Below are 17,682 nucleotides of genomic sequence, written 5' to 3' on the forward strand. Positions count from 1 at the left end.
TTTACATGCCTATAAAGTATATATTGTTTTTGACATAAGCTAAAGGAGCGGCTTCAACTGCATTGTCAAAGCCTATTTAAAAATTAAAAATTAAATCTATGTTATGTGCACTAACATTGGAAGAATAGACTACCGTATATTTTCTTGTAATGTATTCCATTACATTGTCCAATCTGAATTCTGTATCCTGACTTAAAATACTTTCAAATTGAGTTACAGTATTGTTATTACTGTTTTTAATATTACTATTAAAAACAAAAATTAAAAAAGCTTATTAAGCTTAAACTTATTATGGGTTTATTTATAACTAATGGAGAAGGGAAGGTTGCAAATGCACCAACCAAAAGAGGGTGATTGCAGTTTTCTCCCTTATACTCTGCAGCTTGAAGCCTGCATGTGAGGAAGTACTACATTGTACATTCATTTAACTTTAGAAAAGTAGCTGTGTTCCAAAATGTCTGGGTCTCAGATGATATCACAACATTCTATTGGACAGTGAATGTTGTGATAATTTGCCTCTCCAGCACCATCAGGTTTGAATTAGAATACATGCATTTATGTATTAATTAATGTTACTCAAATGTATTATTCTTAATACGTGTTTTTGGTATATATTATATTGATTCTTTCCAACATTGATTAAACATACATAAACAAAAGTGATACTGAAAAATGCCATGAAATGTTTTATAGTTTGCTCTGAATCTAAATGCGATTTAAATGAACTGAAAAATGAACTGAAAAGTGAAATTACATTAAAAGTGAAATTACAGGCTAATTCCTCAATAAGCTATTTGAATGTAAGTACCTGCAGATATGCACCAGTATGTTCATTATCGGTCGTGTGATGTACTCAACACTGGAGGACACTCTAAAGGACCGTTGACTGAGCAAAGTATTAACAGAACATTACTAAATCTGAATGTCTGCAGACTCCATCACACAAAGTTTGCAATCTGAGGACTAATGTGCCATTATCAGCCATTCTTATGGCGCCAAATGAGTCTAATCATGCCTCTCCCCATTAACCCCAAATGATATTCACAGTTTAAAATCGTTTTTCATAACTTTTTATCTTCTTGTGACTTCAGTTGCTTGATGTGGATGAGCAATCAAGGGCAGCATTTCACCATAGCAACCACGTTTGAGGGTTAAGCCGGGGTTTATGTATATCTTATGTACATATTGTCACTTGGTCAATTTTATTTTGTACTTGCAATTAAGAAATGTTCATGCAGTAAAGGTTAAGTCTTTTCAATCATTGGAAAGTGTTCTGAAATGCAAAAGCCATTTTTCATTTAGAATTCTAATGCAATGTGATGTTTTTGCCACTAGATGTAGCAATTTACTATTTATGCAGCCTACTGGTCCCTTAAGAATAGCTTATAAAAGAGATCACTGCTCTGTTTTGCACATTCTGATTCATTGTATGCTATCCACACATGATAAACACTGTTCCAATGATATTAATATCCCTGCACTCCAACAATTGAGGTTCAAAAAGGCTCAAGCAAAGGAATGACTGGGAAAATGAAGACGTTTATGAAGGCAATTCTCTTTAAATGAGGACAGCCCATTCAAAGGGGGGGAGCCAAGCTAACAGTTAATGATGCAGGAAATAAGATTTCTCCTCCCCAGTCTAAATACAACCTCGTGTTCCATGGGGGAGCCAGATAAACAGATTTCACTTTGGAGGGCTGTCATTCGTGGCTCTTTTGCATGGCCCGGAACATTTTTTAAATTCTCATTAGTGAGGTAATGAATCATTTACTCAGGGATTTAGATAATTCTTCGCTCTAACGACCAATTAACACAAGAACTCAAGAGGCTGCTGTCTGTAGACCAGCATTTTCTCCCCAAAGCACCAGGATTTACTGTCCCCAGAGAGCCAATGCTTCTGTTTGATTAGTCTGTTATGGAGAGGATTGCACCAACTGCTTCTGCAGTTTTGAGTAAAAATCATCTATGTTTTCCATTTTAGGCCTGTTAGGTCCAATCTGCTTTAGTGAGCATCTAGATAAGGTGTAAATGCTTGATAAATACAGACTTCTTCCTCCCATCTGTGTGAGACAGCCCTGCTTGCTTAAGACTATTTAATTAGCCAAATATATGAGCATTTGTTGTTCAATAACATTATACTGACTTAGGGATAATTTGTTTCAGGTCTTGTGTCTTTATAGTTAGATCACGCCTTCAGAAGGTCCAACACATGGCTGAATGCTAAATAGAGCTTTCTTCTCATTGCCATTTTTTCTATAATGCTAAACCATGTCTATTGATTCATAGCTCAGCATACTCGTGTGTTGCATGATTTACTATCTGTTGCCCTTGGCTCACAGGATTATGGCAAATGATTAATGAACTAGTTGTTATTTAAAACATGCAGATTCGGTTGCTGACAGCTCTGCTCGGCGTAAAGCCAAGTCAGTGTAGACGCAAGTGATGCATATTTGAGCTAAAATTAGAAATCAATTTCAAGGTCAAAAGAGAATTTTGTGGTGACATTCGGCACAGCTGAATCTGTTCCCTCTCATCTGAACAACACTGAGGTCTACATGCTTACATGGTGATAAAAACACTTGCATATCTTCATCTGATTGATTTGTTCCTGCTGCAGAATACCTGTGAGAAACTAAAAATGCACTTGTCTGAATTCTTAACTGCAACAAGGTGGCCTTCAGCTGATGAGTCAAGATGTGTATGCTGTAATTTTCTTTTACTGCCCGATCACATAAAAAATACACACAAACACAACTCTGTAATCAATGCCTCCCATCTGGGCGCCATCGATCAAGTCAGTGATGAATAGTAAGAACCAGAGCACAATGTAATGAGACTCTATTTTATTTCTCTGAAAGACAAGCAATGTCAAGATGTTTTGGTCAATATGTTCCAACAGCATCTGTCAGTGAACAAAAGGCTCCATAACAGCATTGACAGACTCTCACTGTGGACAGGATTCTTTTACTCTCTCAACACCTTTTCCTCTCACAGCAACACGCCTTTTAGCTTTAATTGCCAGAAAATCAATGTAAAAAATAAAAATGTATCCATCTGACAGTAAATGATGTATACAAGGAATAAATATGATGCTTTACAAATGTATCATTGCAGACATTGTGCTCATTAGTGGAAAGCAAACAAAGGTTTTGGGGGTGTGTGGACTATGCTATTAACAGAGAAAGCTTACATTACAAAAATACATATCATTTGATCTCTTTAATGAAAATTAGGGTCTCAACTCCAGGCATAAGTGGCAAGTACAGAAACTGAATATGAATATGAGAAGATTACTTATTGTTCTAAGGGTTTGTTAAGATGGGAGCACCTGTGCCTCGACATAAACCAACAAGTTTGCTCTTCCAGTGCACTTAGAGCTTTAAACCCCTGCAAAAACACACTGGCACAGTACTGTACGGTACATCACAAAAACGACAGGAAACTTAACGTCAAAGATAATCAAGAAATCGTCATGGGTAAAAACCAGTCAAGAAAATGTATACATATTTAAAAGAAAAACTTATTAAAGGCATTTTTTCCAGGTGCAGCTGTTTGGGCAAAACCTAAAGATAACAAAAAGAAAATCCCCTGTGTGAGTAATTGAAGTTGAAATGTGATTGTTTCATTGCAAAGTTGAATAACCATTGACCACCAGTGATAATTTCAAATGCTACAAGTAGTTCTGCTTGGGGAGATGAGTAGACTTTCTCACACTTCTGCAGGCACTCAATGCTCATCATAGGCTCCATAAATCCAGCAGCAGAGTGGAGAGGAGCAGAGTCGAGAGAGGAGCGCTTAATTTATGAACCAGAGCTGCAGAGGCAGAAGCGGCAAATAAACCTGACACAGCCATGACATACAGGTGGTCTTTGTGTTATGGGCACGCACAGTGACATGCAGGTGTGAACTGAGAGCAGGCCGTGTCTAATGCAGCTGTGGTATGGAAAAAGCCAGCATAAAAGTGTGAGCCGGATGCAGGCTTTATGGGCCATAGAAAAATCACAGTGATAGATGGAGCACATGAGAGAGGTTAAACTCATAAGCCCCGCCACCTACACAAATTCTCCCCTGTTGCATGGATTCCCAAGCGCACCAATGATAAGTTAGTTAGATGGGAGAAACAGGAGGTAGACATCTTATCTGCTCAACCATTGCAGTGTTTACTCACATAGAAAGTCTTAGATCCTCAAATGACAGCATGTCGCAACAAAACTGGTGCAACGTTTCTGCTGCTGGAAAATGAAAACATAATAAATTGTGTAATACTCCCAAAAAGAAGGAACACAAGTCTGCAGTGCACAGAGTGTCGAATAAACGAGAAAAAGGCGTATAAACATAAAATAAGAGCAACCAGCCTGTCTCTCTCAGAACTGTCCCAGCAAAGGTCACACTTGGTTTCATTGGGCTTTGTTTTAACTCTAAGCCGACTGCTCTTCATGCATTCAGGGTAATTGGCAATCTAGTCCCAACTACGCTTGATTTAACACCCCTGTAAATGTTTTTTAAGAAGTTGGCTTAGAGTGCAGTGAGAAGTTTTCCTACTCTCTGGATATTGAGTGGCTGGAGAATGAAGACGAAATTTTATTTTTCTCCCCAAAATAACACAAATTTGTAACAATTATACAATAAACGGAGAATAATGACGCCATAACACGGGAGGGTCTCTCAGCACGGCGGGGTAATTTGAGACATTTTTGTTGCTGTGCGTACCTTTTCTGAGACAACAGACGTTCATTACTGCAGGATTAGATGCACATTCCCAATAGTTTCTCTTCGGTAGAGATTTAATGCCTTGTCAAATAAACAGTTTTCTTATGGGAGCTCGTACAATATCCAAACTGACAAATACATTTCCGTGAAGAAAAGATGTAAAAATAAACGTGGCATAAGAGATTAATGGAGTGAGTTTTTGCAATGCATTTGTAAAACATTGTAATTCATTCCAGTTACGTCAGTGTTTCCATTGACTATTTACCTGGTTTGTATGTAAGGTAAAACAAACGACAGAAAACCTTGAACAATCGGAGGCTGAGAAATGATGACGGATAGAAAAAAATGAAAAATGCCAACGGCAAATAAAGGAAAGAGGGAAACGCTGCACCAATGCCTGTGAGCTGCTTTCTGGTGGCCTAGTTCCACAAGAGTTATTGACAGAACCTGTTGTGCCGACTGAATGTGACTAACGCAGCAGAGATAAGAACAATCTGGGTTGAAGTCGAAGTGGATAGTCAGAAAGGATTGAACTACATCTTTAAACAACGCTTTGGTAATTACTTGTGTGTTTGTAACTACCCATTTACAAGGAGAGATGTATTTGAAACTGACAAAGACATATTCATCTTTGCCACGCCATCTTTAAATCACAGAATAAAGGGTCATGTTTAAACGTTTCCGAGCCCTTTGCAGAATTCTTCACAAGTCTTGACTTGAGCTAAAAGGGAAAGGATACTGTAAATTGTTGGGATACTTGTGTAGGATACTTGACATTGTACATTGGAGTGTGATAAGGTTGTTTTGTTCAAAGAAATGAGAGCAGGGTAAAAAGAAGAGGTACACAAGTAACTGGAATACATAAATAACAAGCATTCTGAGTGTTGATTAATCCACCAACCATTGAAAAAGCATCAGGAACAACATCGCTGTCTTTCAGAGATTCCACCATTAAAACATTTGAATAGAATATCACTACTATAAAAGAAGTCTGTTTGTGATAGTTCTAGGTTGAGTTGGTGTTGTCACAAGGCTGTGGCACATCTTCAGCCACAAGATGATACTCGTTGGTATTTGGCACTTTTAAAATAAAAAAATGTTTTAAAGGATAACTCATTTGTTCATCTTTGCTCCTCCACTGAGGATTTAGTTAAGACTGAATAAAGAAATACAGTAACAAATTATTATCTCGACAAATAATTTAAAAAGAAAAGAAAGAAAGAACAAAATGATAAATGAGTTAAAATCCTGCATAGTACAAATGCCTGGTTGCCGTTTTTGTCCGTCCTATTTTCCACAGTACAGAGGGCCAACAGGGACCACAATGAGACACACTCATCACTTTTTAGGATGACCAAGGAAATTATTCATCCAAGGAGATTCCAAAAAATGACTGTTGGCTGTAGTCCCAAGGACATTACACAGTCCACAGAGCGAGCTCGACCTTTAAGATCAAACTCGGAACAGAGAATGAAATCAAATCCCACGTGATCTCATATCCCTGGAAAGTAACGGAGAGCTGGCCTCTGGGAAAGTCAGGCTGTTATTCAGGTTCACTGCTATTTGTAGTCTTGTCCCACTCTACGCTCTCCTCACTGTGTGTGGGGGAGGGAAGGGTCCCGGAAGCCCCTCCCGGGCGCATCCTTAGCCCCTGGAAGCGTCGGCACTCAGGGCATATGCGGATGTGACTGCAGCCTCTGGCCACCAGTGCTGCCTCAGCAGCCAGTCTGTGGGACAGGGGCTCTGGCAGTCCCGTGCCCGCACACAGTTTGCCATTGCTGAGGCTGACAGCAGCTGCTCTGGCTCTCCGCTCCTCCAGGGCCAGGGGCCGCGGCCTCAACATGGTCGCTGCCCGCCGCCTCCTCACCTGAAGACTGTCCCGACACAGCACAATCCCCTGGAGCTCCCTCAGCATCTCCTCACACGCCGACTGCTGCGAGCACAAAGACAGAGAGAGAAATGGGAGAAGGGGATAAGAGGAAGAGAGGCCAGGCAGCCGACTGACTGACTTAAACAGCCCACTAAAAGGATACACAGGTAACTGTGGAAAAATGGATTTAAATACGCATTTGTTTCTCCACAAATGACAACTGCACTTATAATATATGTGCAGTTGTCATTTGTGGAGAACAAGACACAGGCAAACACAAAACACACAGGAAAATACTAAACTGAACATCCATTTAATCAAATTTTCACCACATACATTTAAGACAAAGTTAATGTTTTGTAGTTTCGTGACTTGAAAACATTTGAAAATACTCTATACTTATATAGTGCTGCAAGCATTTGAGTAAATGCAAAGTCTTCTCACTATTCACACAAGATAAGAACAATATTTAAACCTAATGCTACTGATCTGAGGGAAAGGCACTGTGTTATTAATTTTGTGCTGATTACAATCTGAGCCTAGCGTGTGGACGGGAGACACGGTGGCACAAAGGGGCGAGGGAGACAAAACAGATGCACGTTACATGGCCCTCGCTCACCTCATTTCCTGGAGTCTGCCTCAACATCCACACGAACTCCAGCACCGCCATGAAGATCGCCACCAGCAAGCCACACACCAGCACCACAAAGATTCCTCCTATGTTCTCCATCCCCAGTCCTGGGTCCGTAGGAGGACAGAATGAGGAAAAATGCGAAGAACAACAAAGTCTTTAGGTGTGACCGGATGTAGCGCTGACTGACCTTTGGCACGGTGGTCCTCCTCTTTGGGACACTTGCCTCCGTCCCACCACTTCCTCTTGAGTATCTCCAGGCGATTGTCTTCCTGCAGCTTAAGGATGGCCAGGTCAAACTCGTCGCGGTAAACTGACCCTGGAGGACGGACAGAGGAGCGCTAACAGTGGTCCTGCCTCTATCAGCCCAGTTTCACATATGGTACAGATTATTAAGAGAACAGGGACATTCATCTGCTGCATTAAGAAGCTTATGATGGATTTTCAGGGTTTTAGAAGTCACAGCCTGCATCAGATCAATCTACTCTTAACAATCAAACAAATTAAAGTTTAACATGTTTTGTCTTGGTTTGTTTTGTCACATGTCTAGACTGTGCCTACTATACAAGTAACATTTGCATTAAACTTCAGGCCAGTTTTACCCTGTGTAAACTTCTATGTCTCTATGTCCCCGTTTGCCACATCACAGTTGGCACAGTTACTGCCGTTAAGTCTTCCACACTCCACTTTTTGCATAATTTTCTCCCATGGTAGCAGCAAATGGTAAGGCTTTACTTCTCAATTTTTATTTTTCAATGTGACATTTGAGGTGTTCAGCTAATACCCCTGCTTCCTATTCCCCCGTCTTGACTTCTTTAAGAAATATTAAGTGATTTCAGGCTTTTTTCAGCTTTCATTTTACTTTTCAGCCCAACTTTTCTCTTTTTCAATTTTTCTGTCTTCAGTGTTTTCACGAGCCTGTCTTGAATGTTAAGTCCAACATTTCAAACTTTTCTAAGTTTGTTCCCAGTCAGTGGGGCTTACCCAATGGCATGCCAATGCCGTAGCCCTTTGTATCCAGCAGACCTCCGATCTGTGTGAGGTTGCAGTTTCTCTGGCGGTAGTATTCGTTCATTGTGCTCTCTAGTAGATAGGCGTAGTTAGACTTCAGCACCCGAGCAATGCCCTCCTCAGTGCTCTTCACAAAGACACTGGGCTGTTTAGAGTGCATAAAGTTCCACATGCGCTGGTACGTCTGGTAACGGGAGTTCTGTAGACACAAATTCATTCCCAAAAAATTTAACACAAAAAATAGCCTTCAATTTCTGTGTTCTTTTTCTTTTACAAGAACTTGGCAGCTTCAGAAACCCATCGTTCAATGCCTCATGCCTTTTCTTTTATTTGCCTGTCTGCCTTGAATCACTTTGTGTCCAATGGCAGAGAACAATGCACGAGCGCTGACCTCTCTTTTTCCTAACCTCCATTTTTAATGGGTGAAACACTCAGAAACAGATAGTTTCTTTGACAGTTGGTGCTGCCTCTGTGAAGTCAGATCTCCAGAGACTGATGAAGAAGTGTGTATGTGTGACTACTGAGACCTGAAAAGCCACATTTCCCTGAGGAGAGGGATATTGAATGGCCGTAGCAAAGACCGGACAGAAAACAGATAAAACCTGCAGTTAAAGGAAGACCAGAGGAAGGACAGAGAGGTGATGTGGACGATAACATTACTGATGGTCCATTGATCACAGCGTCCAATGAGGTGAGTGTGTGTGTGTGTGTGTGAGTGAGGGTGTGTGTGTGTATGTCTTTGATCTCACAGTATTAACCAAATAATCCATCATATGTAAAAGGGCAGTGGCCTCTGACCTGGAAGAAGGTCATTGTGGATCCTCCGTGCATGGTGCCGTACTCAATAGCGGTTTGGTCAGCCAAGTCGTCCACTGACTCAATGGGCACCTCCATCCTCTGCACCGTCAGGAACGCAGCCAAGTTGGCCGTATACGATGAGATTATGATTAATGTGAAAGCCCACCTGTGGAGCAAAGGAACATATGTATTCATTGAGAAAATAATATGCAAATGGGACAGCAGACTAATGAGGAGCGATGCCACAGGCAAAGGGAGGATGATTTAAATGTAAGAGGCTGTGCACCTGGGATCACGAGGAGCTCAGTCAAACAGATGGATGGATGAATGAAGGCGATGTGACAATGTCTTGGATGAAACGGGCCCAAGGGTCATGCTAAGAATAATAGTGCACATTTTTAATACACATGAAATCCAGTTCAATACTTCACCAGAAGTAAGAAAGATTCAATTCAAAATGAAACATTAAATAACATTAAATCTCAACCACTTGAACAGCTTTGACGTAATATTCTTAAATTAATCAGAGAAAAGGTTTAATAGTTTAAAGGCATCACAAAACCCTTGAGGTAAAGCACATGAATGTATTTGTTTCCAGCCATGCATAAAAGACATGACATGATTTGCTTCAAAAACAAATACTGACCACACTCCACTGACACAGCGCGTGGACAGAGCTCGAGGGGCGATGGTGGACCCCTGCTGCATGAAGCCTCCGACAGGAAACCAGAAGCTGTTCCCAAGAGAGTACTGGTTTATGAGCAGGCTGCAGCGGCCCTTCAGACACGGGTGTGGGTTGTACCATTCATAAGGCGTTAATCTGCAAATACCACAGAGAGAGTTAGAACAGGCAGGAAGTTACAAGCTCATTTAAGTAAGTCTAGAGGGAACAAACCGCAAAACAAGCCTGAAACTAAAAATCACCTGGGCTTGGAGTCTCAGTATTTCCACTCGACTTTCCATTACCAACAATAATGGGTTGGAGTAAAATGAAGAATACATTTACATCTACATTTTGACACTTTTTAGTTCAATTGAACTCGTCAAGCAGTAGATACACGTATACAAGTATTATAAGTGCCGTGTATAGATTTAAAAGGGAAAGTTCACTGTGATGAACATATTACGTATGACATTTACATATGCTAGAATTAAACCAACAGCTTCTATCCAGTCACGAACAAGTTAGAAAAATGTAAGAACAACAGGAGAACTCACTACACAACATAATTGATCGTTTTGTATACTGTCTGGTGTAATTCCCTATGACGCCAGCAGGTGGCAGTGTGATGCTGGGTCCGACCTCTGGGACTATAATAGATCCATGGACTATACTGAGAGAGGCAAAAGTGAATGGAGAGCTAGAAGCAACACATGGGTCTGCTCTCATGTGGTTTCACCAAAGAACTCCACTATTCTTGTTTTTGTCACATACATATATATATATATATATATATATATATATATATATATATATATATATATATATATATATATATATACATATATATATATATATATATATATGTGACAAAAACAAGAATAGTATATATATTGTCTTTTACCAGCACTCAAAAGCTATGTACCTGGCCACAAGAAAGAGCACGCAGCTGACAGCCAAGTAGGCCAAAAGCATGAAGAGCCAGACTCCGGGGGAAAAAGGATCCAAGAAGGAGAAGTATCCCGGCCTTCGTCCCTGGAAGACACAGCATTGCAGACATTAAACACTCGACAGGTTTGATCACAAGTTCAAAGCAAACAAGGGCACGACTTTTGCTGTAAGAGAAGTCGGGAGGTTAAGCGTTGCATTTGAAAGGCGAGAAAGTGTTAATTAGCATCATTATAACACTGTAATCCAATCCAACTGTAGAATGAGGATTAATTAAAAGAGAAAACGCTGCTGAATCTTCGACTTGATGCCTTTGCCCGCGGCCCTGTTTGAAGAAGTGTTAAGCAACATTTGGTGCCGCCTGTGTAATTTGGAAAGAGATAAAAAGGATACTAGAGCAGTTAATAAAGGGATTTTGACATGATTGGAAGCAACTCTGTCCAAAATGATAACACCATAATTATCGGAATCTCATTTGCATGTAAACAGTAAGATCAACAATCCGCTATACGAAAGCCAGTCTCCCGTGAAATGTCAACAGACTGGCTACATTTAGATAACCCACATCACAGATAAGAACTATATTTTTCCACAATAATGGCTTCATATTAGGTTTGTTATTGCATTATGGCACTTTGCTTTCGCAGTGGGAGGCCAAAGCAGCTCCCGTGGACAGCTCACAACACAAATCATAAGGTCATGTAATCAGTTGAACCATTACAGCCACGTTAAACCTAATTTCATTTCAGTGACCTATACTTGACTTGCTGTTTGACTCGAAGCGCATTGTTTCCTGATCCGGGGTGGAAAAAGAGAAGAGAGATTAATAGCTTAGGCTCAGACCAAAATGCTGGCTGTGGGCTGCTGGTATGTTTGGATCAGTAACCAGTGGTGGGAAAGATAAAGTGCCCGAGATCGAGCTGGCAGCATCGCGACCAACGGGAATATAGAGGCTAATTCACAGTGTTCCATTATACAGCCACAACAGCTATTGTCCTCCAAATGGAACGGGTTACTAATGAAGCAGTGCCAACTTATAATACAGTGTTTCTATATGTGTTGTATTTATTGTACATTTGGAGCGGCTGCTGCAGCAGAGAGCTGGACTGAAGCAGGGGAACATCTGGTAATGACCATGAAATAGAAGCAGGTGTCAAGGGCAGAAGGGCCCTTAAATTAAAGTCAGACAACCGACTTTTTGCTTACAGTAATGAGAGAGTGGATTTCAATAGAGTTTGAAATTCTTTATCGCCAATTCTGTGCTCACCTGAACAGAGGTAAATCACTTTTATGCAAAACACTCAATTAGAGGGTGCATGCCAAAACACAGTCGTAATACATTTTGAAGGTCCTTGAAATTAAATTTGTGGCAAGAGGGTGAAATTATTTTGGTGGGCAATTGTTATGATAAAAAAGGTCCTATTACACTCTTGAGGTGATGAAATTTCATTAACCTGACACTGGCCTAGAGAGGAGAAAAACAGATGGAGTGAAAGAAAAGTGAGTCCATGTCAATATTATGACATATTATGTCAATACACGTCAATGTCTATTATGAGCGTATTAAGCTGGTTATATGTCTAAACGCCAGTCATCGAGCAGTGACGCTGTGAGCAACACCACATGGTTATTATAGAAGACTACGATGCCAAAGGGCCAGGACAAAACTACAGTAAATGTTGTTGCTGTTGGGGTTACTGAGGCAACGGTGATATGTGCCGACACCCTCCTGTTTGCTGGTCCAGTTTGGTGCATGCTGAACCAGCAATTTGTTAACAGCTTGCCCCAAATTGTCCACATGTTCCCACAAAGGTGCGATTATTTAGATTAAGAGAGCTGTGGGACTCCCATGCTATAGGCGGCTTAGGGGTAAACACCAAGACAAAAAGATTCAGTGAAGGCATTTAAAGTACGCCTACTGTGAGGTGAGATGCAGTTATACTTTTGCTTTAATATTAAACTTTTTTGAAGAGTTGGAGCTGAAATTATCCGTGGAGGGTCTGCAGCAATGAAACTAATGAGCACGCAGCGATTCAAAGAGTCTGAATGGAAACAGTGAACACTCACACACAAAGTAGAGCATGCTTTTTCATTTCTATTCAACAAACATTTTAAGTTGGGAAATAAGAAATCCCGAATTTAACGACGAACAAAAGAAAAACAACTTCCAGGAGGATTTACACTTTTCTGTTGTTTCCTGATCTACACAGTTCACTTTGCTTGCAGACACACTCCCCTGTAGTACCCAACAGCACTGTGCTGCCGCTCGGAGGCTACATCTGGGTCGGCAGAGTTACGGACGACTGCAGAACGCATTTACCATGACACGCTCCAGATTTCGCACTGTAATTAAAAGTTCAGTGTCAGAGCCGATACTAATAACACCTGGGAAAATATGAACAAAAGAGCACTTATCAATGACAAATAGGTGTCTGAGTGCAATTAATTATACTACAGGTGCCGTCAAGTCAAATGCGGTTTAAACAGCCGAGCGGAACTGGCTCACTTCTCTCTGTATTCACGGAGCGTCTGAGCACGTCTGTTTGTGTCGGCAGCTGTCAGCGCTGTCAGTCATCTAAATGGGGGCACAAACAGAACGTGCCTGGGCAAACTGGTGTAACCCACTGCCCCTGAATGGTAAACAGTCAGTACTTCGTTATATAACAGCAGGGGGGCTATCTGCAGGTACAGCTAATGTGCCAATTTACCAGACAGGAGGGAGAGATGTTTCCCGAACACTGCATTTGTTGACTTCATTAATCGCTTCATTAATGATGAAGTAAATTTTTCATTTGAGAACAGTGTTGGGCTTGTTCTAGAAGTCAAGGCAGTGCACTAGAGATGAATATGTTCTTTTATTTGGGACTAGGGTTGTCAAAAGAACCGTAATGAAAAATATATACAAATTTATGATGGTATTTATGGTAATTTATACTGGCATAGAAAATAGATACTGAAAATTAAACCTTTCCTGAATAGTTTTAGGTCTTGAACTCATATAAGACACATTGGTAACACTAATGAAATTATTTTGCGTTGGAAATGACATTCTATTATCTAAAAAGGATCATTGTGGTATTGAAATTAGTGTCAAGTATCAAGCCTATTTCTCAGAATCAAAATTGAGTTGGAAGTTTTAGTATTGAGACACTATTTTACAACAGTATTTGGCACCTAATCGTGGATTTTGAGCTTTTTAGATTCATTCCATTTATTGGTCTTCACTACAATTGAATCTGAATATTCAAACATCCGGATTATCATCATTGAACCGCCTGATTAATGTCACACATTTGGGTAAAGAACCACCTTTGCACGCTGCCCCTCTTCCTCTATAATAACAGAATAGGGTTCCACCTCTTTAGAAGCTCTTCAGACAATGCCATCGTTAGAGACCCAGAATCTTGTTTTGTGGAGCTTATAGTCACATTATGATGATAAGAACGCATTTGCAATTGAAAAGACACACAGAACTTAGCCTCGGTACATGGCCGAAACATTCTTAATGACCCCATTTACAAGGACTTTTCTGAAAATAACGGAAAGGTGGGCAATTGATAGCTATTACTGCTTGTATGTCTACACTGCCTCGCCCTTTTAACTCATGCATAAGGAGCTCCTTTGCTCATAACACCTTGCCTTGTCCTTGACGTGTCTCGACTCCTTCATTGGTGAGTCTTAGGGGAGTGCTTGGATGCAGCGGCTTTGGCTGGAGGGGCTGGTGAGGTTATCCAGTCAAGGATTTTACCTAGTCATGGCGATTCTTTGTATTCAGAGCACACGCTTGCTTTGGGCTGCTTGCCTGTATACTGAACTTACTGAAGGATAATTCCTATCGCCTATTCCTATGTCATACGTCATAAGGCGCTGGTACAGCTGGCAGCCCGGTGTAAACGCTCTCTCTTCTTTCTCACACTAATTGTGCTTTATCTCCTATATTTTGTAAATATAGTTAGTATATTTTTTCTATTTTACTGTACGATAGGGACACGCGCTGGAATAGTTTTTTAATTCAACTGTTTTTGACTTTTTTCGGCTGGATTTGAGCGTTTTTCGTTGCGTTCGTTGTGTTGTTGTGACGTGAGCTAGCTCCGAGCGAGCCCACCAGCCCCCCCCCCCGCGCCCTCCGGCCGCGCTAAAGTACGGCGTGTCGTCGGTACACGTTTATATACACGTTTATATGAAAGAGGAACTCCACGAACGATCGGGACACGCACTGGAATCGCTTTAAATTAACTTGTTTTGACTTTATTCAGCTGGATTGAGTGTTTTCGTCGTGTCGTTGCGACGTGCCTTGGCTCTGAGTCCCCCGGCTCCGGCCCCGCCCCCCGGCTCCGGCCCCGCCCCCCGGCCGGCGCCGTACCGCGTTTACACAAAGGAGGAACTCATGAAACTGCGGAGAACAGTCGTCTTACCCGGAGATCGTCACGTTATCCCGTCAGACATCCTAAGGAAAACGCAACGAGGCAGACGGGCTGGACGTAAACTCCGAGAGAAGAGAGGGACAAACAGGAAGTCGGTTCCCGCCGTAGTCATGGGTAACGTGAGGTCCCTTCAAAATAAAATGACGGAAATAGCGAGCCTCATGCGGTCCCAGAGGATTTATAGGGACAGCAGCGTCTTGATTTTCACAGAGACCTGGTTAACAGCAGAAATGCCAGACTCTATTGTAGGTTTGGACAATTTTCATCTGCTGTGGGCGGACAGAACGAGAGAATCCGGGAAGAAAAGAGGAGGAGGTCTGGCTGTGTATGTGAACACGAGCTGGTCCAAACCCGAACACTGCACAGTGAGGGAGCAGCTATGTAACAAGGATATTGAACTATTGGCTATTGGCATGAGGCCATATTATCTGCCCCGGGAGTTCTCACATGTGATTTTGATCGCAGTCTATGTGGCCCCGTCTGCCAATGCTGAAGATGCTTGTGAAGCACTGCTCTCCTGCACTTGTAGGCCGCAAACACAGCATCCACAGGCTCTCTTCCTCATCTCTGGTGACTTTAACCACGCTTCTCCCTCTTCTGTTCTACCAACATACACCCAGTATGTTACCTGCCCCACCAGAAACAATAGAACATTGGACTTGTTTTTTGCCAACACCAAGGAGGCTTATTCCTCTTCCCCCCTCCCTCCCCTGGGCAGCTCGGACCACAACCTTGTACATCTGAGACCTGTGTATGAACCCATCGTGCGCAGGCAGCCTGTGGTGTCCCGTGAGGTGAGGATGTGGTCTGCTGAGAGCGAGGAGGCTCTGAGGGACTGCTTCAGCACCACTGTCTGGACTGAGCTTTATGACCCACATGGGGAGGACATCAACACCATCACAGAGTGCATCACGGACTACATCAACTTCTGTTTTGAGAACATTGTTCCCTCCCGGACGGTGCAGTGTTTTCCAAGCAACAAGCCATGGATTAACCGTGAACTGAAGGCTCTGCTGAAGGAGAAGAAGAGAGCCTTCAGGTCAGGGAACAAAGAGGAGTTGAGGACTGTGCAGAAGGAGCTGAGGAGGAAGATCAGGCAGGCTGAGGCCGGCTACAGGAGGAGGATGGAGGAGCAGCTGCAGCAAAAGAACATTCAGGGAGTGTGGAGGAGCCTGAAAACCATCTCGGGCTTCAAAACCCCCCCTGCCCAGACAGAGGGGGATCTACAGTGGGTGAATGATTTAAATGCTCACTTCTTGAGGTTTGATCGGTCACCCGCCCCTCCCCCTGCACAGCTGCACACTCCCTCTTCCACAGCTGGACAATGCCCTGCATCTGTTCCTCTTCGCTTATCTGCCCCGGACCATCAGCTCCCCACTTCGCATGGATTCACCCATCCCCCCCAGCACACGGTCCCCCTGCCAACCACTGACTGTCACAGCAGCACAGGTGAGGAGTGAGCTGAAGAGGATTAAAGTGAGGAAGGCAGCAGGACCTGATGGCATCAGCCCCAGGCTCCTTAAGTCCTGCGCAGATGAACTGTGTGGAGTTATGGAGCATGTCTTCAACATGAGCCTGAAGCTGAGGGTGGTTCCACAGGTTTGGAAGACCTCCTGTCTGGTACCTGTGCCTAAGACACCGCGCCCCAAAGACCTCAACAGCTTCAGGCCAGTGGCTCTCACGTCCCACCTGATGAAGACACTGGAGCGGCTAGTCCTGGACCACCTCCGCTCCACCGTGAGCTCAGCCATGGACCCGCTGCAGTTTGCATATCGGTCTGGCATCGGAGTGGAGGACGCCGTCATCTCCCTGCTGCACCGCTCTCTCTCTCACCTGGAAAAGCCTGGCAGCCGCTGCTCCTGAGGGACAAGCTGGAGACGGCTGGTGTGGAGTATGACCTGGCAGAGTGGATCCTGGACTACCTCACAGACCGACCCCAGTTTGTGAGAGCCCGGAACTGTGTGTCTGACACTCGGACCTGCAGTGTGGGGGCGCCCCAGGGCACTGTCCTCGCGCCCTTTCTCTTCACCCTTTACACTGCAGACTTCAGACATGACACGGACAGCTGTGTCCTGCAGAAGTTCTCTGACGACTCTGCCATCATCGGACTCATCACGGACGACGATGACGCGGAGTACAGGGGACTGGCGCAGGACTTTGTGGACTGGTGTCAGCGGAACCACCTCCTCATCAACGCGGGGAAGACCAAGGAGATGGTGGTGGATTTCCGCAGACGCCACGCCACTGCCCCCTCACCAGTGAACATCCAGGGACGGGACATTGAGAGAGTGGACTCATACAAGTACCTGGGTGTTCATCTGAACCACAAACTGGACTGGACTCATAACACAGACGCACTGTACAGGAAGAGCCAGAGTCGGCTCTACCTCCTGAGGAGACTCAGGTCTTTTGGAGTGACAGGGCCACTCCTGAAGACCTTCTACGACTCTGTGGTGGCATCGGCCCTCCTGTATGGTGTGGCCTGCTGGAGCAGCAGCATCACAGAGAGGGAGAGGAAGAGGCTGGACAAAGTCATCAAGAAGTCCAGCTCCGTCCTGGGCTGTGCTCTGGACTCGGTGCAGGAGGTGGGGGACAGGAGGGTCCTGGCTAGATTCACATCTATGCTGGA

At 43.2% G+C, this 17,682-nt stretch overlaps 1 protein-coding gene across 2 annotated transcripts in view; it reads right to left on the reverse strand.

Annotated features, from left to right (window-relative positions):
• Positions 1–5,888: 5,888 nt before the first annotated feature.
• Positions 5,889–17,682, reverse strand: part of grik4 (glutamate receptor, ionotropic, kainate 4) — a 194,165-nt gene continuing 182,371 nt past the window's right edge. The window contains exons 14-20 of one of the 2 annotated variants that reach the window (XM_072462977.1): positions 10,607–10,716; positions 9,667–9,840; positions 9,021–9,186; positions 8,196–8,421; positions 7,402–7,530; positions 7,200–7,318; positions 5,889–6,640 (exon numbers count right to left, since the gene is read on the reverse strand). In XM_072462977.1, coding sequence (XP_072319078.1) covers positions 6,254–6,640; positions 7,200–7,318; positions 7,402–7,530; positions 8,196–8,421; positions 9,021–9,186; positions 9,667–9,840; positions 10,607–10,716 — 1,311 coding nt within the window. In that variant the 3' untranslated portion in view covers positions 5,889–6,253. Of the gene's footprint in view, positions 6,644–7,199; positions 7,319–7,401; positions 7,531–8,195; positions 8,422–9,020; positions 9,187–9,666; positions 9,841–10,606; positions 10,717–17,682 lie in introns of both variants that reach the window. The other variant, XM_072462969.1, reaches the window with a different exon arrangement.

Source organism: Eucyclogobius newberryi, unplaced genomic scaffold, assembly GCF_026437365.1.
Source record: "Eucyclogobius newberryi isolate DKJ021-1_F unplaced genomic scaffold, fEucNew1.0.hap1 SCAF_10, whole genome shotgun sequence".
NCBI classification, from domain to species: Eukaryota; Metazoa; Chordata; class Actinopteri; order Gobiiformes; family Gobiidae; genus Eucyclogobius; species Eucyclogobius newberryi.